We start from the raw sequence: 25,021 nt of genomic DNA, 5'->3' as shown, positions 1-25,021 counted from the left end.
AGTGCCCTCCAATAGAAATGATGTGAGTCACATATATAATTTAAAAATTTCTAGTAGTCACATAAAAAGTGAAATTTTAATAAAATATTTTATTCAACCTAATACATCCAAAATATTATCCTTTTAGCATGTAATCAATATAAAAAATTATAAAGGAGGACCTGGATGGGCTGCATCAAAGGACTCCCTTACCTTCTGGCTTCTGTTGGTGTGATGGTTAATTTTATGTGTTAACTTGGTTGGGCCACAGTATCCAGATATTTGACCAAACATTATTCTGGATCTTTCTGTGAGGGTGTTTCCAGATGAGATTTACATTTAAATCAATGGAGTTCGAATAAAGCAGATTGCCCTCCATAATGTGGTGGGCCGCATTTAATCAGCTGAAGGCCTGAATAGAACAGAAGGCTGACTTTGCCTGAGCAGGAGGGAATTCTGCCAGTAGGCTGCCTTTGGACTTGAACTGCAACTCTTTCCATTTATATACACATCTTTTTGTTTCTGTTTCTCTGGAGAAGGCTGACCAATACAGCTGGGTTTGGCCATTGGGGAGCCCCAGCAGGAGAGCTGAGAGAGAAAGGGGAGGAAGACCCAGGGCCGCTACATCCCTATGGAATCATCAAGGGCTGGATGTGTCCTCAGACGAAAGTTTCCAGCTCCAGGTCAGCAGCTGTCCTGCAGACCCGGGCTGAGAGGTGCTTCTCCATGACTAGCCCTCCTTCCATTACCAGGGTCTATACTTTCCTTTGTGGTTTCCGTAAATGACCATCTGCCCACACCTGGTCAGTAGACCATCATCTCTCAGATGGGGAAATCAAAGTCCAAACAGTAAAGGGCCTGCTTAAGGTCATACAGATGTTATGGGTGGAGCCAGGTGTCCGACATGGCTTATTGAACTCCTCGCTCAATAACTTTTATTCACTTTTTTCCCCCCATGTACCATCACAGCTTCCATTCCTCTGTCCACGTGACTGTATTTCTATTTGACGTTCATGCTGGAATCTGTCCATGTCCATCCTATCACTCCATGTTTCATTGCTTCTACGTGTGGCCATGTTTCCACAGTGTGCTTCCTCCATGTGTTGTTTTTAAATGCACCCCCCTTCCCCAGTGATGGTCACCTCAGTGGCCTCCAGCTTTTTGGTACCTCAGACAACAGTAGCATGAATAGCCTCCTACATTGTCTCCTTAGGGACACATGGGATAATTTTGCTGGGACGTAAGCCCAAGAACAGGATGGGCCATCAGGAGTGCAGATAATGAATCCCCCGATTACTGCCAAGTTGCTTCCCAGGCTGATGGGAATAGTTTGTTGTTTCGCCAACAGAAAACCAGGGTTTCTGTGTCCTCGTGTTTCACCATCACTCACTGTCCACTTTTCTAGTTTTTGCAGTCTGATTGGAGTGTTGTTGAATCTTGATTTAACTTGCATTTGCCTGATTGCAAGTGGTTTGAGCATCTCTTATAAATTCACTGGCCAATTACATATCCCTTTTCAGAATGGCATATTCGTATCTTTCATCCAATTTTCTCTTGGCTGTTAGGGTGGAAGGCTTCCAAAGTTGGTGACCAGCCATCTTTGCCCTGTATGTGGATGACACTCCTCCCATCAAGGAATGGAGTTATTTCCCTCCCCTTGAACAGGGCTAACCCTGTGACCTGCTTTGACCAATATAGTGGGGCAGAATCAACACTCTTGGACTCCCAAGCCCACACCTTCAGGGGCCTTGTAGCTTCTGCTTTTGCCTTCTGAGAAGTCCACTGTCATGTACAGAGGTCCAGGCTGGATTCCTGGAGAAGCCACATGACCCTGAAGGGTACACAGCCATCATGGACACTCCAGCTCCGGCTAAAACCCTGGCCCAGTGGCCCCAGCCATACCATGTACAGCAGAGACAAAACTATGCCTGCAGAACTCTGACCAAATGAAGAAACGGGAGCCAACAAATTGTTGTGTTTTAAGGCCCTGAACTTTGGGGTGATTTGTTACGCAGCCTCAGGTAACTAAGTGTTTTGTTTTTGTCTCTTCTGACTTCTGGGTATTCCTTGTGTACTCCAGATGAGTCCCTGGTATATTTCTAACAACTCTGTATCACCCCTGCCATCCCCCTTCCTCCCACACCACCATGAGCACATGACTGACTCCTATTGGTCTCAGCCCAGTGCCGCCTCCTCAGAGAAGTCCTCCCTGACCACCCTGGCTAACATAGCCTCTGAGTAGGCTTGCCACATTGGCCAGTTTCACTTTCTTCTTAGCCCATGTTATAACCCAGAGTCACTTTATTTATTTGTTTACCTGCCTACAGCCTGTCTCCTGGGCTAAGTTCTATGTGGCTGGGGACAGTGAACTAGCACATAACAGGTTCTAAATAAGTACTGTTGAATGAATAAATGGAAGAATGAGTGAATTAAAAAATGAGCCAAACAGATCCCAGATAGAAGAGTGAGATTGCCTTCTCATAAATTCTGGTATAGATTTATTTATCAAATGTTTACTGAGCACCTACTACGTGCTGGAAACTGTTCTAGGTAGTGGAGTTACAACACTGAAGAAAATAAAGTTTGTATTCTCATAGGTTTATATTCTAGAGGGAGAGAAAGTTAACAAAGAAGAAAATAAATAATACAGTGTCCTGACTAAATACTAAGAAGAAAAACATAGCAGGATAAGGGGATAAAAAGTAATGAGGGTGATATTTTAGACCCGATGGTCAGGGAACCCTCTTTGGGGAGGTGACATTTGAGCAGAGACCTAAGTAAAGTGAGAAAATGAGCATATATTTGGGAGCACAGTGTTTTAGGCAAAGGGAACAACTTGTGCAAAGGCCCTGAGGCAGGAGAGTTTGAGTATGTGTCTGGAGTGCAGTGGAGAGGAGAGAGCAGAAAGGACATGAGGTCAGGGAGGTCAATTCTGTGAAACCCCCAGTTCCAGAATTTAGGGCTTTGAAGCTCTTTTATGGCCACAAAGGCAAATAATCTCCAGGCCCAGTGTTGATTAACATTCTTTATTTTATAGCATTTTCAATCAGAAGTATTTGAAATCATGATTCATCTGGTGATAAGCCCCTTGGGATTCCTCTGTGAATGAATTTCCCCCCACCCCATCCTACAGGAGTGCACCTCCCAACCCCAACGGGCTGTAACTGTGACTGAATCTTGAAATACGCCCACGGAAAGGATGGGAGCCCATTCTCCCTCCTCCCCGCTGCTCCCAGGGAAGCATCCATGACTCACTTGTGCTGTTCCAAGAACAAGCTCAGTCTCTGGGTACTGCTTCCCAGCCCAAGCTCCTCGGGGAACCTCAGCCCTCAGAGGTGTACGAAGTGGGGATGTGAGCTTTCTGGGCCCCTCAGCCGATGCCTTTCTGATGCTGGGCTAACACCTGGCCACTGAATCCACAGACACTTCCTGAGCGTCCACTAGGTCCAAACTATGCTATTCACTGGGGATGCCGAGATGTTCCTGCTTGAAACAAGGAGGGATCCAATTCTCTAGGACAGGCCCTGCTAGCCACTGGCTCAGGGGAGGCTGTCCTCATCTGTAGAAGAGGATTATGGTATTTCCCTGCCTGAGACGTTTGACCTTTTACAAGGCCCCGATTTATCTTTTGACTTTTCTCTCACCCTTGAAAAGTGTGGCCTTTGCTAATCAAACATGCTTACCACATGGGGTGGGGGTGAGGAGGTAAAGACCAGCCCCTGGAACAAGAAGCAGCCAGCAGCCACGAAGGCCTCTGCAGGCCATGTGCGGGAGGGGTCTGGCCGGAGGGGGGGCCATGGGTCACCTATGAGAGGTCACCTATGAGAGGGTCCAGACTTGGCCTGACCCAAGAATTGTGGCCATACCGAATCAGATTGAACAGGAAAATCCTAATAAGCTTGGGTAGAAAGGTCTAGAATTCCCCTTGTGTGTTTGGGAGCCCAGAGAAGCGGCAAGGAGGCTTTGCACGATGTCCACGTCCTCAGGATGTCATCTGTTCCTCCCCCTGTCTCCAGGGACTGAAAATACCCCTGGCTGCTGGGTATCGGCAGGGGTGATATTCAAACAACTAGCAGAGAATGGGCCCCCACCGAACAGAGCACACATGGGCTGTGAACAGCTGGAACAGCTAGACTGGGACACAGCAGCCCCAAAGTGTCATGAAGGAAGGTGATCCCTAAAGGCAAGATGGTCTCTCCAGATGGTAACCTCACGCAGTCGGTGAGGGATGCTAGCTGTGCTTCCCACCCCACCTATTCAAGACAAACGCCATTCCAGATTTGCTTATTGTTACTGAAATTGGGTTTTCTTGCATCCTAACCACAGAACAGCTCAGAGATAAAGGAGCTTGTTTCTCAAGCAGCAGATCTGGGAGGTGGCTGCGCCCTGAACTGCATGACAGAGGAGAAGGTATCCTAGATAATGAGACTGTGGACCCAAGTGGACCACTGGAAGTCACCCTTGCTTGCTGCGTACTGGATCACAGAGAAGAATTGCTTGATCATCCTGGAGGGTCCTAGCAGCAGATGGTGGCAAGACCTTCTGGGAGGGCCCAGCCCAAAGAGAATCCCCAAGGGGGGCTCAGAGGGTCCGAAATGTGTCATTGGCCAAAGTGGATGGCAGTGTTGTGACATTGGCTAAGTGGATGTTGGCCCAGTCCGGGAAGGTGCCCAGCTGGAAGATGGTCTGTGCCCAAGTATTCATGGCCAAGCTGAGCAGCAGGACGCCCATCAGGTTCATCAGGAATCCTGTCCGCACCTGCAATGGAGCCCAGAGTGAGGGAGGGGTCTGCTCGAGGCCCATTATACAGATGGGAAAGCCCAGGCTCAGAGTCAGAAAGTCATTCACCCAAGATTGCACAGCTAGGAAGGGATGCAGCCGGGACACAAACCCAGGTCGGTCGATATCCAAGACCCTTCCATCTCTACAAGCCTTAGGCTGACCCTTAAGGAGCTGCAATGTCCCCTTTCACCGAGTGGTTTCTAGGTGCCAGGCACTGCACCAGCAGTTGTCATACAGCTGTGCCGCGTACCCTGAAAGCAACCTGTGAGGGCTGTCGTTGTTGTGGTTATGATGATTATTCCCATTTTACAGAAGAGGAAAATGAAGCTCAGAGAAGTTGGCTCACCCAGGATCACACAACTTGAAAATCTGCTTTGATCATTAAATATCCCCCCTGCTTTTCATTTACTGTCTCCTTCACAGAAGGCAACCTCCTTGGAGACAGACCTGGGTCTCCCTACACTGCGTAACCCCCGTGTCCAGAACATGGAATGTGCTCAGCAAATACTTGTGCAGTGAATGAACAAACAAGTGGATGGACGTCTGTCTCCCTGGGTCCCTGCTGTCTCTCTGCTCTGTGATCTCTTTCTGCCTCTCACTCTTGTTCTCTCTCCATCTGTCCCGCTGGGATCTCTGTGCCTGTAGAGCCTGCACTGGTTGAGGACTGGTTAAGCAGATCCCCCTTCTCGGTGGCACCAGCTTAAGATTTGCAGTCCCTGAGCACCCACGGAGCAAACACCCCAGGCAGCCAGTGGAGGGGGAAGGGCAGTAGGGAGCAGGCGGAGGAGGAGGCAGGAGGCGGTTCAGCAGGGGAGCTAGGGGGAGAGCCCTGCTGAAAGCTGGGGATCCCCCTGCCACTGCCACGACCCTCGGCTTCTGTCTCTCCTCCGGCAGGCTGGGCACTGAGGCCTGGCCCTACGTCCCAGGTGTGGTCCACTGCTCTTTTCCTAGAGACCCCACTGAGAATGTAGCTCTTGACCAAGCCAGTCGGAAGACAGGGTGGTGCCCAGAGAGAGGGGAAGTCCCTCGTCTCTGATGCAAACTTTGGAAAGTAGTCGCTGAGGCAGTGCTTCCTGAAATTGCCTAAGCATAAGAACCATCCCAGAGTATTTGCTAAAAGGTATATTTCTGGCCCCATTCAGAATGACCTCTTCAGAAACTGGGGGATGTTGGGGGAGCAGAAGTCCTGCCTTGATGCCTTGCCCACCCCGGCATCCACCCACCTCCTCGTGCCTCTGCTAGAAAATGCCCAGACTCACCATGTCTTTGACCAGCAAGTGTCCAGAGGCGAAGGCGATTGAGTTGGGGGGCGTCGAGACTGGGAGCATGAAGGCGTAGGAGCAGCCGACCGTGCCTGGGATCATCAGATACAGGGGGTGCACCCTCAGACGGATGGCCTGGGTGCAGCAGGGCCGGGAGGCAGCAAGACAAACCACACGGAGATGGAGTCAGGTGGGAAGAGAGTGACACGGAGACAGGTGGAGAGATAGGAAAAGAGACCCAGATGCGTGGAGAGAGATGGGCAGAGTGAGAGAGAATGAGAGAAACAAACCGGACGGGGGATTTAAAGACACACAGAGAGAAATATGGCCAGAAATACAGACACACAGGCAGAAGTAGAGACAGAGAGACAAGAAGAGAACCAGATGGAGGGAGACATGGAGAGAACATTCCTGGGTTAGCAGCCTTCCAAGGCCACGTGCAGGTTCATTGGGGAAGATGGGCTGGGGAGATTATTCCAGAACACTCCCTCTTCCAACTTCAGAGCATATCAGAATCACCTGAAGGGCTTGTTAAAACCCAGCACACGGGCCCCACCTCTTGCAGAGTTGCTGAGTCAGCAGGTCTGGGGGGTTGGATGGGGAGGGGAGGGGGGGGATTAGCGGAGGGCGGGGCAATAATTTGCATTTCTAACAAGCCCACAGGTGATGCTGATGCTGCTGGTCCAGGGACCACATCTTGAGAATCACGGCTCTAAAACCTCAAGTCCCCTGCCTGGTCCTTCTCGCAGCCAAACAGTCCAAACAGCTGGCCTCTGGGTACATTTTGTTGTGGCCTCTGGATTTCAGACATAAAGAGAGCTCAAGATAGCACCTGTCGGCACAGTTTCTAAGACCAGATCAAAGGCGTCTGTGGGTTGGCTCAGTCAGCGGGCCACTGGCCCATCACCTCCCCCAAATGACGTGCCGGCCTGTAACTCATGTGGATCACTCTGACTGTATTTTGTTTAAGAGAAGCGTTTTTGCTCCCTCGGGAATTTTTGTAACCAAAAGCATATACATTTCTCAAAAAGCATTAAGATCGCCCCCTTGCATGTAAAATGTTTTGATGTTGATGATAGGCAACGTTTAGAAGAATGAATCATGCGCTCGTATCTTCTTCAGCAAAAGCTGCCCCTGCAGACCTGATTGGGTCTGCTCTCCCTCCCCTCCCCCAGAGCACCTCCATCTCTCTCAGCTGCCAGACTCATCAGATCCTGGGGCAAGGTGTGATGAAATCCAATCACACTTAGCAAGGCTATGGGGACCCCCTACCCCACACTGCTGGTGGGAGTGTAAATGGCGCAGCCACACTTGGGAGGGCAATTTGTCCATGTCAACAAAATCGTAAATGCACGTGCTCTTTCATCCAGGGATCTCAGTTCTGGAGATCTAGATATATAACAAAGGTGCTCGGATAAGGAGAGGCCAAGGCAGCATTGCTGGGAAACAGCAGAGGCTGGAAACAACCTCTTGTTCATCAGTAGAAGATTGCTTAAATAAATCGACAACTATGGATTCATAGTGGAATATCCTTCAGTCACTGAGAAGGAATAAAGGGTATCTGTATGTGCTAATACAGTGTGAGCTCCATTATAAATTGATGCCCAAGTAAATAAACAGAGCAAAAAGTGATTCAGATAGTGTATCACTGTTTTCATACAAAATATATACTTGCAACATTGATTTAATTTTATCATTTTGGACTATATTGAGATAATCATGTAGTTTGGTCTTTATTTAAATATAAAACTATATTGATAGTTTCTATTAATCAGTTTTGAAATTTCTAGTAGAAATTCAACTTGATCTTGATATCCTGTTCTTTTCATATGATCCTCGATCCATTTTGCTATTTGCATTTTTGTTGGTATGTGAGATTGAGTTATGACTTTCTTTTCCTTTGCTCTCCTCTGGTTTTGGTGTCAGGGTTTTGCTAACCTTGGATTATACCTGGATTGAATGGCTTTCTCGGTCTTTCTGTGCTCTGGAACACAAGTGGGGACCATCTGTTCTTTGAAGGTTTGCTAGCTCTCACCTCAGACATCCCTCTGGGGCTGGTGATTTTTAGAGCAGTGATTCTCAACTGTGGATACTTTTGTCTCCCCAGGAGACATCTGGCAATGTCTAGAGACATATTGGATTGTCACAATTTAGGGGGGAAGCTTTTGGTATGTAGCAGGTAGAGACCAGGGATGCTGCTAAACATCCTTCAGTGCACAGGTTGGCCTCCCTTAACAGAATTCTCTGGCCCGAAATGTCAACAGTGCTGAGAAACCCTGCTTTAGAGGGAGGCTAGAGTTTTGCCTACCATTAGAATTTCTCCTATAGTTATTCATCTACTCAGATTTTCTACTTCTTCTTAATCCATATTTGGCAATTTCTGTTTTCCTAGAAAACTGTCCATGTCACCATGGGTTACTTTTCCCAAAGGAGAGAATTTGGTGCACTTTGAAACTATTTACTGTACGTGCATTTCTTAAAGAAAAAAAAATTATTTTAAAATCATGGTTCTGACACTTTCATGCATTTCGGATGAGAGCAATGACCATTGTGGCTCCCAGTGGAGCTCCCAGGAGAGAGGAAGAGATTTCTGCACCTGTGCTGGGGAGGGGTGTTTCCCTCCCTCCCCAAGACCCTATAAGGACCCTCACCAGCTCCGCCAGGACGGGCAGAAAGATGATGATAGTGGCTGTGTTGCTGGCAAACTCGGTGAAGAAGGCGACGACCACGGTGATGAGCAGCACGGCCAGCACTGGCGGCACCTTCTCCAGGGGGTGCAGCTGCCCGCCAATCCACGCGGAGAGCCCCGACTCCTGCGGAGGGAGCAAGCAAGGACCCCTCTTCACGCCCCAGCCCTCGGCCAGCTGCCACCCCCGCGCCTGGGCCCCGGGGGGAGGGTTGGGAGCGGCCACAGCAATGCCACCCTCTCACACACAGGTTGACTGAGCTTCAGAGAGGGTAAGTGACCTGCCCAAGGTCACATACTCAAGCCTGGACCTCAATCAGCGTCTCTGCTTCGTGAGTTGCTCTCTACTTCATACTCTACAGGCCCAGGGTCCACACCCCTGGATCCTCAGACAATCCATTTGGTTCTCCAAATAATCCGTTCGGTTTTGGTACCCCTAACTTCAGTGGGAGAGGGGAATTGGGCCCTCCATCCTAAACCTTCTCATTCCTCCAATGGTGATTTATTAATTACAAAAATATTAACACATTTATACAAAATATTCATTATTAATTTTATAATTATTATGTATCAATACATATAAATATATAATATGTATAAGATATTATATAGATCATATATAATAGAAAATACGTATCAGGTATATACCAAATAGAATACTATGAACAGGATTATCAATAATAAAGATATTTATGATGAGTGTTACAAGGATGATAACACAAACACTAACATTATTAACACTATTATTACTATCATAAGAATCACCATTATTGAGGTTTCACAGGGTGCCAGGCACCTGCCTGCATTACCTCCCTGACTCTTCCCAACCGTCCAGCAAGGTAAACATTCCTCCTTGTGTTACAGAGAAGGAATCCTAACTTGGCAAAGTTTTTGTGACTTGCCCAAGGTCCCCAAAATAGTGACTAAGATGTATTTTGCACTCAGGGCCGTGTACATCAGTAAACTAACATTTTCCTGCAAAGTTCCCTGTCACCGGGCACCCTCCACTGGATACACCAGGCTGTCACTGCACCTCTTAATGAAGAGCAGTGCTCAGAGCTGACCAAGCCCCCCAGGACAGAGAAAAGACTAGGTAGATTGTCCCCTCCCTGGCTCCACACTCCCCCTGCCATCAATGCTGCAGAATTATCTCCACGTTCTCTCTCTGCTGACTTCTCCAGGAATTACTCTACTTACGAGTATTTAATAATGATACTCTCCCCCACCTCGTCCTCCTGACTTCTAATGTATCCTTAATAACCCGGAATCCAACGCACCTTCATTAAGACCCTAAAGCAGAAAAAACGGATGCAAAATTATGCTTGATGCTACCCCCTGGTGGTGCCACACTGCAATATTGCAATAAGGATACAAGGGCACTGCCTGTAGCTCATTTTCTTAACAAAGACAACAAAGCTGTAGGCTTAGGAGCTGATCCAGGGCAGAGCTGGGTTAGACCCCTAACATTTAGAAGTAAGTGTCTGCCTACCACAGCCCTTTTATCAACCCAGTATCCTTTGGTACCAACAAACTTAGGTTTATCAGAGAAAATTCATGCTTTTTTGTTTTAATAGAAAATTTGCTGCTTATCCAGAACTTAAACTTTCATAATGGAGTCTAGAATACAGTATTCTGTTTTTACATAAATAAAAGAATACATTTGTCTCTACAATATGACTTAAAAGTTATCTTCAAGGAATGAATAATAAATGCTCACTTTTCCCTAGAAGAGGCCTTCTAAAATTAAGGTGCTTCTTTCACATCTGCACTGTTTGGTAGGCTAGAAATTATGGCACATGGCAGAGTCAAGACCTCAGCCCCTCCTCTGGCCCAGGGAGCCCTGCAGGGAAAAATGGGGCCACTAGTTTTTCCCAGAGGCCATAGCTCTGACAAAGAGACGGACAGCAGTGCGTGCAATTACATGGAGAGGGGCTGGAGAGAGGGAATATTAATGACTGGGTTGAATGAGGAGCCAAGAGCTTCCCTGCAGCCGGGCCTCCGGGTACCAGGCTTCCAGCCAGCGTCCCAGAGCCACTCAGGGCCTTGGCTCAGCTTCCATAACTGGAGGGAGGTCTGGCAGCTTCAAGAAAGAGGAGACCACCCCCCCAGCTGCTCTCTAGGGGACTTGAATGGGCTTCACCTGCCCTTTCCCTTTCCCTGAGGAATCGGAAGCTCTGTTTCCTTGGAAACACAGAGCCACATGGTTTTCCAGGACCAGCAACGGGCAAGGTCAGAGGCAGCACGCCCAGTGAGTGAGGAGAAAGGGCTCTGGAATCAGATGAAGTTTGTCCCCCCATCTTAATCCATTCTAGCTGTGTCATCCTGGGCAAGTAACTTAACCTCTCTGTGCCTCATTTCCTTATCTGTGAACTGAGATGTAATAGTGCTGTCCCAAAGTGTTATTATTGGGAGAAAAGGAGCTAATCTGTAAAGCACTTAGAAAAGTGCTTGGGCAGCAGGTAAGTGCCCAACACATGCCAGCTGCCATTAGTGGCATCGAGAGATGCCAGAGGTGGCGGAACGCTCAGAAACTGCCCCATGCTGTGGTTGTCAGACTGCTCTGTACAGCCCCCAGAGATGCCAAGAGGTACCTGAGGCCACGTTGCAGGATGGGAGGAGGAGGCTGGGCTGGCAGGATGGTACCCCTCTTTGTCCTCCATTCCCATTTCCACCAGGGAACCCTCTTCCTGATCTCTCTGATATATAGCAGGGTCAGATCTTAAAGGAGGGTGATATAGTGGAAGTGGAATTTTAAAAGTTGAAATCTCTATAGAAAACCCTTGAAAATCTCTTTAAAAGCCTCATAAAACACAATAGGCTCAGCTGTGTGTGTACAGCTCTGTATAAGAATTCTTAGGCAGAGAGAGACAGTGAATTTGATTAAAGGAAAGGAAGAAGATTTCATGCATATGTGTGAACATTCAAACCATTGGAATACTTAGAAGTTGTGTGGCACTGGGGAAATTAACGAACGTTTCTCTTCCTTGATTTCTTCAAGGGGTTGTGGTGAGGCTTAATTGAGTACAGGTAAAATCAGTTCCTGTGTATAGTAAGTACTGAACAGCGCTTATTACGACTTAATTTAACACTTATTATAGTGCTTACTCTGTGCTGGGGACTCTTCTAAGTATTTTGCTAATGTTACCTTAATCTTTGGAACAGCTCCATGAAGTAAGAAGTATAATTATCTATATTTAATGGTTGAAGAAACTGAGGCACAAAGAGGTAGTGATTTGCCCCAAAATTGAAATAGTTTGAAATTTTGAGCCCAGGATCTGGCTCTTACTTCATTAGTCTACCTTGTCAATAAAACAACGACAACAACAACAATAACTCTCCAGCAGGAAATGAGGGATTCAGGAGAATACGCACGTTTCTACTTGCCTGTAGGGTATGTTCCACCCTGATTTAATACCAAGCTTGTATCACCTGAATATATTTGTAGATGAATTTATTGTGGGTAGAGATTAAATGAGATATACATGAAGGTGCCAGAATAAGACCAATTTTTTATCTATGAGAAAGTAAAATTATAATAACAATAAAAGTGGTAAGGTTGACAGTGGTTGCTGGTTTTAGCACCTGGTCTGTATCAGCCTTCCGCTAGGTACTTGCCATCCACTATGTCATGACCCTCAAAACAGCCCATTTTGTAGGTTATGTCCAACAAACACTTACTGAGCGAACATGTTAAGTACCAGGGCTTTTCTAGGTGCCTAGAATAGCAATGGATAAGACAGATATGGTCCCTGCCCTTGTGGGGCTTACATTCTAGTAAGAGAGACACCCACAAACAAACAAATGAACAGGGTACATTGGGGGTAGATACAGTATAAAGGAAATAAGCAGGGTGATAAGAGGGAGAGTGTGTAGGGGAGCTACTTTAGATATGGTGGTTGGAGAGGGTTCTCTCCGAGGATGTGACAGAGCTGAGACCTGAGGGTGAGGACTCAGAGATCTCAGGGAAGAGCATTCGGTAGAGAGAAAGCAGATGCAAAGGTTCTGTGGTGCAAATGAGTCACGTGGTTGAGGAACATTAAGGGGCCAGTGGGACTGGAGGGGAGCCCACGAGGGGACAGAGGTAAGAGCTGACATGGGGAGGTAGGCAGGGACTGTTGTGTATAGGCCAAGGCAAGCCTTCAGACTAGAGTCTAATTATATGGGCAGTTTTGCAGCGGGAGAAACCTGCAGTGAGGCTATCAAGAGGGTTTAACAAGTTACTCAAGCTCAGAGCAAGCACTAGGATTTGCTTCCAGCCTTTCAGAACCAGCAGGTGGGAGTCCACACATCCAGGCTAACCCTGGGCTCGGTCTGAGGGCCTCTAAGCTCCAGCACCCTGGCTGTGACCTGGGGTGAGGGGCACTGGGCAGAGCTAGGAAGCAGCACATGTCATGAGCACTCTGGTCTCTCCTGCGGCAGGCCGCCTGGGGAGGGGATGGTACGATCAGGGGCTGGGGGAGGGGGCAGCTGTCACACAAAGTCCTTGTTGAACAGAAACCCCGGCCAGCTGCCCAAGGCTGGGCCAGGAGCCAGAGTGGCTCCCAGCATGCTCAGCGGTCCTGCCGCCCAGCCCCCACTGAGAGCCAAGCTTTGTCCACTATTCCCCGGGCTTGGAGAAGCCTCTGGGGTGCAGGTCAGTCTCAGGGTGAGGCGAGGGTCATATTATCTTGATAAATGGCACCATTTCCACCAAGTTGCTCAGGGCAGGAACCTGCCCTTTTCCATAACATCTAATCATAATAAACAATTGTGTCTGGCTATGTTCTAAGTTCTCCACATGTATGAATTCACTTAATCATTGTAACAAATCTATGAGATGGGCACCATTATTATGCCCATTTTACAGATTAGGAAATGGAGGCACACAGCTCAGAGGTGAAAGGTTGACTCCAACCCAGATGGTCTGGGTCCACCACCTATGCTTTCTACCATCGAATTGCATGGCTTCCTCAAGCCCTGGCTAACATGTCACTTCCTCCCAGAAGCCTTTCCTGATACATCCCTAGTAGGAGGCAATAGTGAGAAGTCAGACAGACACAAGTTCAAATCCCAGCTCTGTTACCTATGAGCTGTGTTCCCTAACATGAGTCACTCAACATCTCTGGTCCTCAGGATTCCAAAAATGGAGACAAAAACAGTACTTTTGCTCATTCATCCTTTCGCTCCTTTTGAAGTCTATACCTTTGTATGTGTTATTTATTGAAAGAAATGAATAAAATAAAAATACATTTCACAAAAAAAGAGTAGCTCTCTGTAGAGAAGCTGGGTGTGCCCCCTACCCCGTCCCCCTTCAGTGTGGCCTTGGTGGGGGGTCCATAGAGTGATGCTTCCGCTCTCGGGACTCTGAAGGCCTTTTGTCCCTGCGCAGGGAGTGCGGGCAGCAGACAGACGGCCTTCACCGTCAGCACCTGAGGGGCTGTCTCAGACCGGGGAGGTGTCCCTGAGGTCAGACCATTCCTGGGGCAGAGTCTCCCCACCTCTGCTGCTTCCTTCCTCCCACTTCCACAGTGCGCAACCTAATGCCTGCTCGCTAATCCCTGCCTCAGAGTCTGCCTCCTGGAAGCCAAACCCACAATGACTACGAACTGAGGGTTTAGAGAGAACGCACAGGGAGGTCTTGGCTCCTATCTTCTGTGTATTCCTTCTGTTACTCTCTTCTTTAATTACTCCCAACAACCTCATAGAGTAAGAACTTTGAGCCCATTCATAGTTGAGAAAACTGGTGCCCAGAGGGGTTAAGGAACTTGCCTAAAGGGCCCCAGCAAGGAGTGGGAGAGCTCAGATTTGAATCCAGGTACTCAGATCCCCAAGCCTGGGCTTCCATAACACTATTTGAAACTGATAATTAAAAGTGAATTTTATATTGCCATTTGCAGCGACATGGGTGGACCTAGAGATGATCATACTAAGTGAAGGATGTCAGAAAAAGAAAGACAAATACCATATGACTTATACATGGAATCTAAAATATGACCCAAATGAACTTATTCACAAAACAGAAACAGACTCACAGACATAAGGAACAGACTTGTGGCCAAGGGGTAGAGGCGTGGAGGAGGGATGGATTGGGAGTTTGGGATTAGCAGATGCAAACTATTATATACAGAATGGATGATCAACAAGCTCCTACTGTATAGCACAGGGAACTGCATGCAATATCCTGTGATAAACTATAATGGAAAAGAATATGAAAAAGAATGTGTGTGTGTGTGTATATATGTGTGTGTGTGTGTATATATATAGGTATGTATGTATAACTGAATCAATTTGCTGTACAGCAGAAATTAACACAACATTGTAAATCAACTTTTCTTCAATAAAATATATTTTTTTAAAATCTGAATTTTAAAAAGTAAGCAATCTGAGAAGTAATTTCAGGTTTCCTTTACCTTTATTTCCGATTGACCCTTAACTGGCTGTGGTTTTGAGTGCTTCGGCTTACATAGGGAAATTTAGGGGTGGGGTGGGGCCCAGCTTCATGAACTGTGGGTTCAAATCCCAGCTCTGCCGTCTTCTGGCTGCACAAATGTAGGCAACTTATTTAGCCTCTAGTTGCCTCCGTTTCCTCAGCTTTGAAATGAGGAGACATAGCATCTACTTCAATGGTGTCTTTGAAGATGAACAGAGTCAATATTTGCAAAGTGCTTCCCAAGGTGCCGGGCACTTGGGAAGTTCTCAAGAGTGAGTCATTAGGAGACTGGACTCTGAAATCAGATGGACTAGAGTTTGAACCCCAGCTCCTAAACAGAGGGCAACTGTATGACCTTAAGAAAGTTGCTTCATTTTTTCCAGGCCTCAGTTTTCCTACCTGGAAAATGGGGATACAAATATTCCCTAACCCCAAGGGCCAGTGTGAGGATTCAGTGAGATTAAGATGTTATGATACATGCTGGACACTGAGGCTGCACTTCCTCTGAGCAGGGCTGGCTGAGCTGAGGACGTGTGCCTCCCAAATTCTGCTCTGCCAGTGCCTCACTCGCCTCCATCTAGTCCTGGCTCTGCCTCTGCGCTCACAGAGCCCTCTAGAATAACATTAATAGTAACACCAAATAATTAATATTCACAATATCTAACACTTAACGTAGTCAAGAGTATAGGCTCTAGAGCCAAACTACCTGGATTCTAATCCTGAGTACATAGCTGTGTGGCCTTAGGCAAGTTACTTTATCTCCCTGAGTCTCAGTTTCCTAATCTATAGAATGGGGATAATGATGGCATCTACCTCATAGGCTTGCTGGGAGGTAGATGTTTAAATGCGTTAATATGTGTAAAGCATGTTGTGCAGGGTGAGCCCGCTAGGGTGTCATCCCCCTGTGCTCACAGGACCCTCTAGTCAGGATATTAGTTGTAGTGGTACTAGCACAGTGCTCACTGTGAGCTCCTCGAGATTCCACATCACACCTTTTTCCTCTCTTTCTGGGCAGCGCCAGGCACAGGACGGAGCTGTGAGGTGGGAACTATGACCCCCATGTGGCAGATGGGGGATCTGTGGTGCCCGCGGGGCCCCTGTAGTCAGCTCGCTCTGTTCCTGCACCTGTGGCTGCCCCGGGACTGGCGCTCGCCTCCCCGGCTGTAGCCCACCTGCCGCTCTTACCTCGCAGCCTTTGGCCATGGCGAAGCCCCCTCCCAGGAGAAGGATGATGTTCCAGGGCACCGTGTCCTGAGCCTTCTTCCACGTCAGCAAGGGCTCTGTCTCTGTGTTGGGAGCTGGGCAGAGAGAAGACACTTAGCCTGGGAGGGGACACCCTGCCCCCCTGGGCAGGGAGGGGACCCAGCACACACTCAGGACACTCAGTCGGAGGAGGGGACACCAGCGCCAGCATGCCCATCTTGGGGGGGCACTCAGGGGTCTCCAGGAAGCCACAATCTGACTCCAACATCCGATTTGGGAGTTTTAGAGGAAAAAACCCACAAGCGTCATGATGGGGTGTCTGCTCTACTCAGAACGCAGCTTGAGAATCTTCTGGAACTGAGGAGTTCACACGCAGAACATCTTTTAAATCTCATAACAGCCCTTCTGGGTAAGTGCTACTCTCATCCTCATTTACAAGAGAAAGGGCTCTTCGTGACTGAAGGTGTACAGAGAGGAAAAAAGAGGAAGGAAATTCAGGAGAATGGAAACCTTGGGAATGTGTGGTCCACGGAACTATGGGATGATTTGTAATCCTTCAAAAGCAGCCATGTCTGCAGTGGTTAGAACAAGGGGTCGGCAAATGTCTTCTGTAGAGGGTTGGAGAGTGACTAATTTGGCTTTGCAGGCCTCTGTTGCAGTAAGGCTGCCACAGTAGCATGAAAGCAGCCACAGACAAAACAGACACACATGGGTGTGGCAGTGTTTCCATGAAATTCTATTTACAAAGCGGGTGGCAGCCCAATTTGGTCCACGGGCTATAGTTTGCCATCCCTGCACTGACAGCATCCTCTTGAACCTTGGCTCACTGCATGCCCTTGAAACGTGACCTTGCCTCTCTGAGCCCCCATATCTTCAACTGACACCTGACACTGACACCTGACACAGTATTAGTACCTGGGGGGTCCTTATGGGCACCGAAGAGGCAGCGATGGAGCTGTGGGTGGAAGGACATTTCTGTTTAGTTCACATTCGTATCCCAATGTCCCTGCCTGGCACCTGGGAGTCACTCCGTAAATACTTGTCGAATAATACATTCAACACACACAGCCCAGTGCCTGCTGCAGGGTAAACACTCCTGAACTGGAACTCCTCACTGCGGGCTGCCAGCCTCACTGGAGGAGGATGGGTCTGGCCTGTTCACTGCGGTTCCCCCTCTGTCAGGACAATTCCTGGCTAAGTATCCATTGATATTTTGTTTCCCCTTTTCAGCATTTCCCAAAATTGTAGAGCATGGTTTTCTAAAACAAAAGTTTATAATTGCATAATAAAGACAATCAAAGCTACTTAATAAAACCCCTCCTCTGGATAATTTGCAGCCTTAGGATGTACCCACACGGTTCCGATGTCACACACCACCAGGGGATTCTTGGGCCAAACGCAGCGTATGATTAAGCCCAGAACTAGAAGAGGCAGCTGGAGATGTCCAGCGGCCCAGCCCTCTGCCTTCAGGTGATAAAATAGTATTTCATTAAAGAGGCAGCCAAGGTCTGAAAAGTAAAGTGACCGACCTAGAAGGTAAAGGTCAGACAGGGAGAGGGATAAGGCCCTGAGGATGAGTTTAACATAGTGCAGGTTAAGTGGCAAGTGCTTATAAGATGGCTCACCATATGGTAACGTCAATTAATGTTAGCTGTTATTCCTTTATGATTTCCCATCCAACCATGCCCTTGCTACTATTTCTTATAAGCGCAGCCTCTGTCTGAATTTCTCACTTCTGGCTCCATGTTATGCCAGCTGCCTTCTAGAGCAGTGGCTGAAAGCACAGGCTTTGAGGTTGAACTAGAATTCAATCCTGGCTCTGCCATTCAGCTGTGTGACTCGGGCCAGTGACTCTGCCTCTCTGTGCCTTAGTGTCCTCATCTGCAAATGGGAGCAATGGTACCTTCTCAGATACCAATTGGGAAGGCCCATATGTGCAAAGGGCACAACACAGGGTGTGGCCCAGAGCAGTCCTCGGTCATTTATTTAACAAGTGTATATTGGGGACCTGCCATGTGTCAAGCACTCTTCCAGGCACTGGGGCTATGGGAGTGGCCAAAATAGAGAAAATCCTACCCACTGGAAAACTTACATTCCAATCAATGAGGCAGGTGATAAGTCAATAAATGTATAATGTTGGGAAATTTTATGTGCTATGAAGAAAAAGAAAATACAGGAAAGGGACAGAGACAAAGGAGGGGTGCTTTTCTAGATGGTGTAGTCAGGGAAGGCTTCTCTGGGGAGGTGACATTAGGACAGCGTATGAATAGAGTGATGGCGTGAGCCATGCAGATATCTGGAGGAAGAGCTTGTTGGGCAGAGAGGAAATGGAAGCTATCATCATCACATCATGGTCATCCTCCTCCTCCTCATCAACAACGTCATCAGCAACACCCTCCTCCTCCTCCTCCTCCTCCTCCTCACCATCCTCCACATCATCACCATCATCATCGCCAACCACAAGCACAGTGCCAGGTGCATAGCAGGCAGAGCATCAGCACTTGTTGAGCGACCATAAAGGGAGCTGCAAATGCAACTCAGACCCATAAAAGAACAGAAGACAGTGGGTGAGATAAGAAAATCAAGGCTGGCTTGGATGTCTGGGTTCCACCTCCTGTCTCTTTTTAACTAGCTGTGTGACCTTGATCAAGTCACTTTCTCTCCATGGAAACTGACTGACCCCTCTCTAAGGCTGCATGTAAGACACGGGTGTTGAGCAGTAGAAATATCATTTCAGCCAAGTCTGCATGGGTCCACTGGTGGCCAAAGGACGGGCAGTGCGCATGGAATCCCCTCTCCCTACCCACTGGACAACACTGAAAACTCCAGTTCAAAGAACCCTCAGATGAGGCAGGATGCTACACTCCATGGGCCAGCTCTAACCCAGAGATGTGTTTTAACACTACTGGAGGGCCCCACATAGTGTTTGTTTTCCAATGTTAGTTGCCAATGTTTAAAATCAGGGAGCGTTCATAAAACTCCAGATTCTTTGCTCCCTTTAAAAAAATCAGCAAATCTGGCAAAACTCGGCTGCTTTCCTACATGGTGACAGTCAGGGGAGACTGAGTAAGAGCTGCCCCCTTTATTTGGGCATTGGCTTGGCTGTTTTCCACAGATTCCACCAGGTCCTGGCACTGAAGGTCTTGCCAATGACACTCATCCGCTGCTACCGGGCTGGTTGTAATACAGAAGCTGTCCTCTGTTTCAAAAATGTGAAAGGAGAGATGGACAGGGAGAGCCATGTTTCACCAAACACATTCTCCTGCAGCCAATCAGCTGTACACATAAATGTTACCTGGAGGCATTTGGGTTTGCAGATGTCCTATAGAACTGCTAAAGCCAGGGTGAAACGTGACTAAGGGCCCCACTCATTTCCTAAGGGGGAAAGCAAGGCCGAGAGGGTATAGGAACTTACTCAAGGTCACCCAGCAAATGTGTAACAGAGCTGGGATTCCAGACATCTATGCCACAGTGCCCTCCCCACACAGTCCCAGCCCAGAGGAAGCTCTGGGCCTTATAAACCCACCCACAGGTGACAGAACCATGGCTGGGCACCTGATCAAGAGCAGCCAGGCCACAGGCTGGCCAGGACTCTACAAGGCTACGAGGTGACACGGTAGGAAAAGATCTGCCCATAGAGAACGAGCTGGACCAAGCAGATTCTGATTCTCAGAAGCATCAATAGAAAGCAGAGAGACAACTCAGTGAAGAGAAGCGACAGCTAAAGATGAGAGTGGACACAGAGAGAGGCCGTGTGGTGTGGGGGAGGGGGCATGAGTGGCTGAGTTCTGAGGAAGCAGGAAGTATGAGGACACAGGTAGTGTGAGGAGGCAGAGGTTCTGAGGGAGCAGACACACATGGAGAGGGAGTAAACTCTTTAAGTGAGTAGCGGCTATGGGGGAGCAGGAAGTGTGTGGGACCCGATGCTTCGAGAGACAGAAACAGGGGGCAGGAAGCAGCAGGAGCAGTGGGAGTAGGTGCTGTGAGGGAGGGAGGGTTACGAGGGAGGGGCCTGTACGAGGGAGTTATAAGGAAGCTGGAACTGTAATGAGGCAGAAGCTACAAAGATGCCAAAGCTCAGGAGCAGTAGAAACTCTGAACAGACCAAGAAACGATACAGAGAGCGGATGGTGAGGAAAGCCAGTTGGTAGCAAGACAGAGAAGCAGAGAGGACGAGAATAACCGAGTCCCGTTCAGTGGCAGGGCCTCACAGCCCACAGCCTCCGTCCCCGTGGACCCAGGGCTCGCCTCCTCGAGGCCCAGCTCTGCTACAGAAACTGCCTGGGCGTCCCTGGGAAATGAGCTCCCTACTGGTCCTTATGCTGTACTCCACACACTCAAACCCCCACTCCTCCTGGAAACTGGAGCTTCCTGTGTAATATGCTATTTTTTCCCAACAACAGAAGATAGATTATGATCCCTATTTTCTGACTCCTGGTCTGGAGCTGCCCTGGATGGAGGTGGGCCAGACACAGCTTCTGTCACAGGTGGCAGGTGTTGGCACCTTCTTCGGCAGATCCCGGCTGGAATCCCAGTGGGGCCACAAATTGGTGATCTGAAGGCCGGCCTACAGCTGCTTTGATTAGGGGGACTCAGCGATGCCTTGAAGCTGAATTTCAGTGCCTGTAGCCAGTTTTGCCTCAGTCCCCCCATTTCCTATCTGTTTAAACCCAGCTTGAGATTTTCATCTCTGTCCCCTTAGGCAACTGACTTGCAACTCCTGTCTTTGGGCCCAGAGTTTTTCTGTGCAAAGTTGAGGCTATTGAATAGGTATAATACTTCTGTGACTAAAGAAAATAAATGTCCACAAACCCCTTATTGAAGAAATTAAAGCTTTGATTTGCAGACACTGAAATTTGAATTTCATGCCATGTTTATGAGTCATGAAATATTTCTCTTTTGATTCTTTTCAACCATTTAAAAAATGTGAAAGCCATTATTCTTAGCTCACAGGCTGTATAAAAACAGCCAGCCAGCTGGATTTGGCCCACAGACTATAACTGCTAATCTCTGCCCTGGACTGTCACCTCTGGCAGCACTGAGTACCCAGACATGGTAAATGCTCAGACAGGGAAAGGGAAGAAGCAGGACCACGTGGTTAGTACAATAGGGCTGTCAGTACCAGGAGGCCCATCTTCAGCCCACTGATTACCATGTCCCAGGCCACCAACACCCCAGCCTCGCCCACCTTACCTTTAAAGTCAAACCACCACTTGAGAGATGGCTTTTGGGACGGGAAGAAGAACAAGATGGTGACAATGGACACGCCAGTGACAGCATCAGAAATAAACCTACAATGACAAGGCCCCAAAGCATGTGACCCTGGGCATCTCAGCAGGCCAAGGTTTGGCAGATTTGCAAATGAGGATTTGTGGAAGGGATTTAGGCCCACTGTGAAGGGGACATTGTTGGAGGCCACCGGATTCTGTTCTGCATTGCACTCAGCAGGGACACAACTGTCCAGGGAGGCAGAAGCTCTTTATCCACAGCTCCCTGGGGCGTTCAGACTCTGCTTGAGCCAAACAAATGTTTATCCTCCCATTTCGAGGACCCTAGGAAAAGGAACTTGATCAAAGAGGGGAGAATCTGAGAGCCACAGAAGGTTGGGGTCCGGGGAACCGCATGCATCCCCATAACCGGGGCTCTGTAACAGTCCTGTGTGTATTTGCTCAGCTCCTGCTTGCATTCCTCCTGGGATGGGCAGCTTCGTACAGGGAGATGCAGCCCATTCACACCAGCAGAGCCCAGATGGAGGCCGCCTCGTAGCCCCTCAAAACCTCACTACCACCTTCCAAGGATCCACAACGTGTCCTGTGGCACTAGGACACATTAAGCCCACAGAGGTCTCAGAAACAGCCTTTGAGGACAGGCATCCTTCATTTCAAATGAGGACTCTGAGGCTCAAAGAGCAATAGCAACTTGCTCAGGGCCAGACCATAGTCTGTAGAGGAGATGGCCTTGAACTCAGATATTTCTGGCTCCAAGTTCAATGAAGCACAGAGCCAAGTGCCAACAAAAGGGCTTTCAGCCCACATGTTTGGGAAGAAGAGTATTCAAACGGCCAAGAAACTGGAAAAGATGGTCAATATCGCTGTAATGGAGAAATACAGATCAAAACACATGCTAACAGACAGGCAAAACATGAAAAGGGTGAGAACATCTAATGAGGATGTTGAGAAACACATGCTAGTAGTGGGAAAGCAAACTTTCTGAAGGGCAGCTGGCAGTATGTTTCAAAACTTTACATGTGAATACCCCTTAATACAGCTGTTGTTCTTCTAGGAATTTATCCTCGGGAAATAATTGGGCTCTTGTCCACAGGTTATGTACCGGGATGTTTGTTATTGATAAGATTAGAAAAAAATGGAGGATTTTTAGTAGGGACATGTTTAAATACATTGTGTATTACAATATATATAAAGAAATACCCCTCAGCTGTTTAAAAAAAGGATAGAAGATAATATCAGTTGTTACATTTGACATGGAAATACAACCAAGATATCTTGTAAATTTAAAAAAAAAAAAAAAAGGAAGTTTTTATTGGCAGTACTGGACACAATCCAAAAAGGAACTGGTTAAATAAATTAAGATGTGCCCATTCTATAGACTACAATGCACTGTTCAAAAAGAATGAAGTAGGTCAGAAATAGCACGTTGTCCCTGATCATATTATTGTATTTTCCAATTCTTTGTTATACGGAACCATACATGTATGTGCATATGTGTTAATATGGGGTGTGTGTGATATAGAAAAATGGTACAAATCAATCGGTTTCAAGGCAGAAATAGAGACACAGATGTAGAGAACAAACATATGGACACCAAGTGGGGAAAGAGGGGAGGGTTGGTGGGGAATGAACTGGGAGATTGGGATACCAAATAGTAACTCTAAATATATGCAGTTTGTTGTATGTTAACTGTATCTCAATAAAAGTCCTTAATAAAAAAAGAGGGAGGGGATATGGGGATATATGTAAACATATGGCTTTTTCACTTTGTTGTACAGCAGAGACTGACACAACAATACTGTAAAGCAATTATACTCCAATAAAGATTTAAATTAAAAAAAAAAATGGGGTGTGTGTGTATCTGAAATGTTACACACCAAACTGTTAATTGTGATAATCTCTGGGGAATGAAAGAAAACTAACTTTTACTTGTTCAATTTAGCATTGTTTGAGTTTTTTATAGTGAGCATGCATAACTTTTGCAACTAAACAACAAAGAAAAAAGCAGATCACAAATACTGTTTCATGTATATGTATAACTGAATCACTTTGCTGTACACTTGAAACTATTAGGTATAATCAACTATACTCCAATATAAAATTAAAAGTTAAAAAAAAAGTACTATGTTTACTGTAATCACATTTCTGTTTAAAAAAATTCTTGTGTTTGCTAGGCTTCTTTTTAGTGAATTTGCATGTGTTTTAAAATTAGTTTTATTGAGGTATAATTAACATGCAATAAAATGCACCCATTTCAAGGATGTAGTTCAATGAGTTTGACTAATGCATACGTTCCTGTGACCACCAAGGCGATCAAGACATACAACAGTCCCCAGACAGGCACTTTTGAAGTCAGAAAAAAGATGTATATCAGAATAGGAGACTGAGGTTCTAAATGATTTTCACTTTCTTTGCATTGTTGGAATGTTTGCAACACCAGTTTTAATTTTGGAAAAAACCCCAAAGTACCTACATTTTGGAAAAATAAAAGAATGGTAATAAAAGCCACTTCTTTGGTCCCATGATATTATATTGTTTCTTCCTCATAATGACTCTCATGACACTGGAACGTATATCCCCCATTTCACCAGGGGTGGGGGAGTCTGAGGCTCAGAGGGTGAAGTGTGTAGAGCTGCTCTATCCACTACAGTAGCACAAGCCATGTGTGCCTAGTGGACACTTGAAATGTGACAAGACTAAATGTGCCAGGTGTAAAACACACACCGGATTTTGAAGATTTAGTGTGGGAAAAAGAATGTAAAATAGCTCAACAGCAATTTATTATACGGATTACTTGTTGAAATAATATAGTGTTAAAAAGAATATATTATTCAAACTAATTTCATCTTTTTTTTTTTTTACTTTTTTATGTGCCTACTAAAAAATTCAAAATTACGTTTGTGGTTCACATTACATCCCTATTGGATGGTGCTGACCAAAATCATCAGAGCTCTCCAAATCCAGAGGACGTAGCTCCCATCTAATCGTGTTCTCACTCACACCAGAACTTGACGCAGTTTCCCATTCACCCTTTCCTTAAACACTCCCCTCTCTGGGCCTGTGCTAGTCCATTGCTCCAGGGTTTCCACCTACCTCACTGACCGCTTTTTCTCCATTTCTCTAATGGGATCATTTTCTACCCAGCTCCTACATGTTGGGGTTCCTCAGAGTCTTCTCTGCTCTCCTCTATGCTTTCCCTTGCTGAGCCCATCAATTCCTATGGATTTAAATTTGAAATTTATATGGTGACCCGCAGATTTATATCTGCAACCTGACACCTCCTCTGAGCTTCAGGCTTGCATACCCAACTACCCTTTGCAGTATTTGAAAGGCGTACTGTGGCACCTCCCTAGGGGCCCCGTGGTTAAGACTTCTCCTTCCAATGCAGGGGGTGAGAGTTTGATTCCTGGTCAGGGAGCTAAGATCCTACATGCCTCACGGCCAAAAAACCAAAACATAAAACAGAAGCAAT

The 25,021-nt window shown here is 47.0% G+C and overlaps 1 protein-coding gene across 3 annotated transcripts in view; it reads right to left on the bottom strand.

Moving 5' to 3' along the window:
• Positions 1-2,661: 2,661 nt before the first annotated feature.
• SLC13A3 (solute carrier family 13 member 3) overlaps positions 2,662-25,021 on the bottom strand; it is a 75,641-nt gene continuing 53,281 nt past the window's right edge. For all 3 annotated transcript variants that reach the window (XM_057701595.1, XM_057701597.1, XM_057701598.1), the window contains 5 exons: positions 21,515-21,612; positions 16,304-16,416; positions 8,675-8,836; positions 6,021-6,158; positions 2,662-4,737 (listed from right to left, as the gene is read on the bottom strand). In XM_057701595.1, coding sequence (XP_057557578.1) covers positions 4,561-4,737; positions 6,021-6,158; positions 8,675-8,836; positions 16,304-16,416; positions 21,515-21,612 — 688 coding nt within the window. In that variant the 3' untranslated portion in view covers positions 2,662-4,560. The remainder of the gene's footprint in view (positions 4,738-6,020; positions 6,159-8,674; positions 8,837-16,303; positions 16,417-21,514; positions 21,613-25,021) is intronic.

This window comes from Hippopotamus amphibius, chromosome 12 (genome assembly GCF_030028045.1).
Source record: "Hippopotamus amphibius kiboko isolate mHipAmp2 chromosome 12, mHipAmp2.hap2, whole genome shotgun sequence".
Classification (NCBI taxonomy): Eukaryota; Metazoa; Chordata; class Mammalia; order Artiodactyla; family Hippopotamidae; genus Hippopotamus; species Hippopotamus amphibius.
Note: the sequence above shows the minus strand (reverse complement) of the source record. Positions and strands in the feature narration are given on the sequence as shown.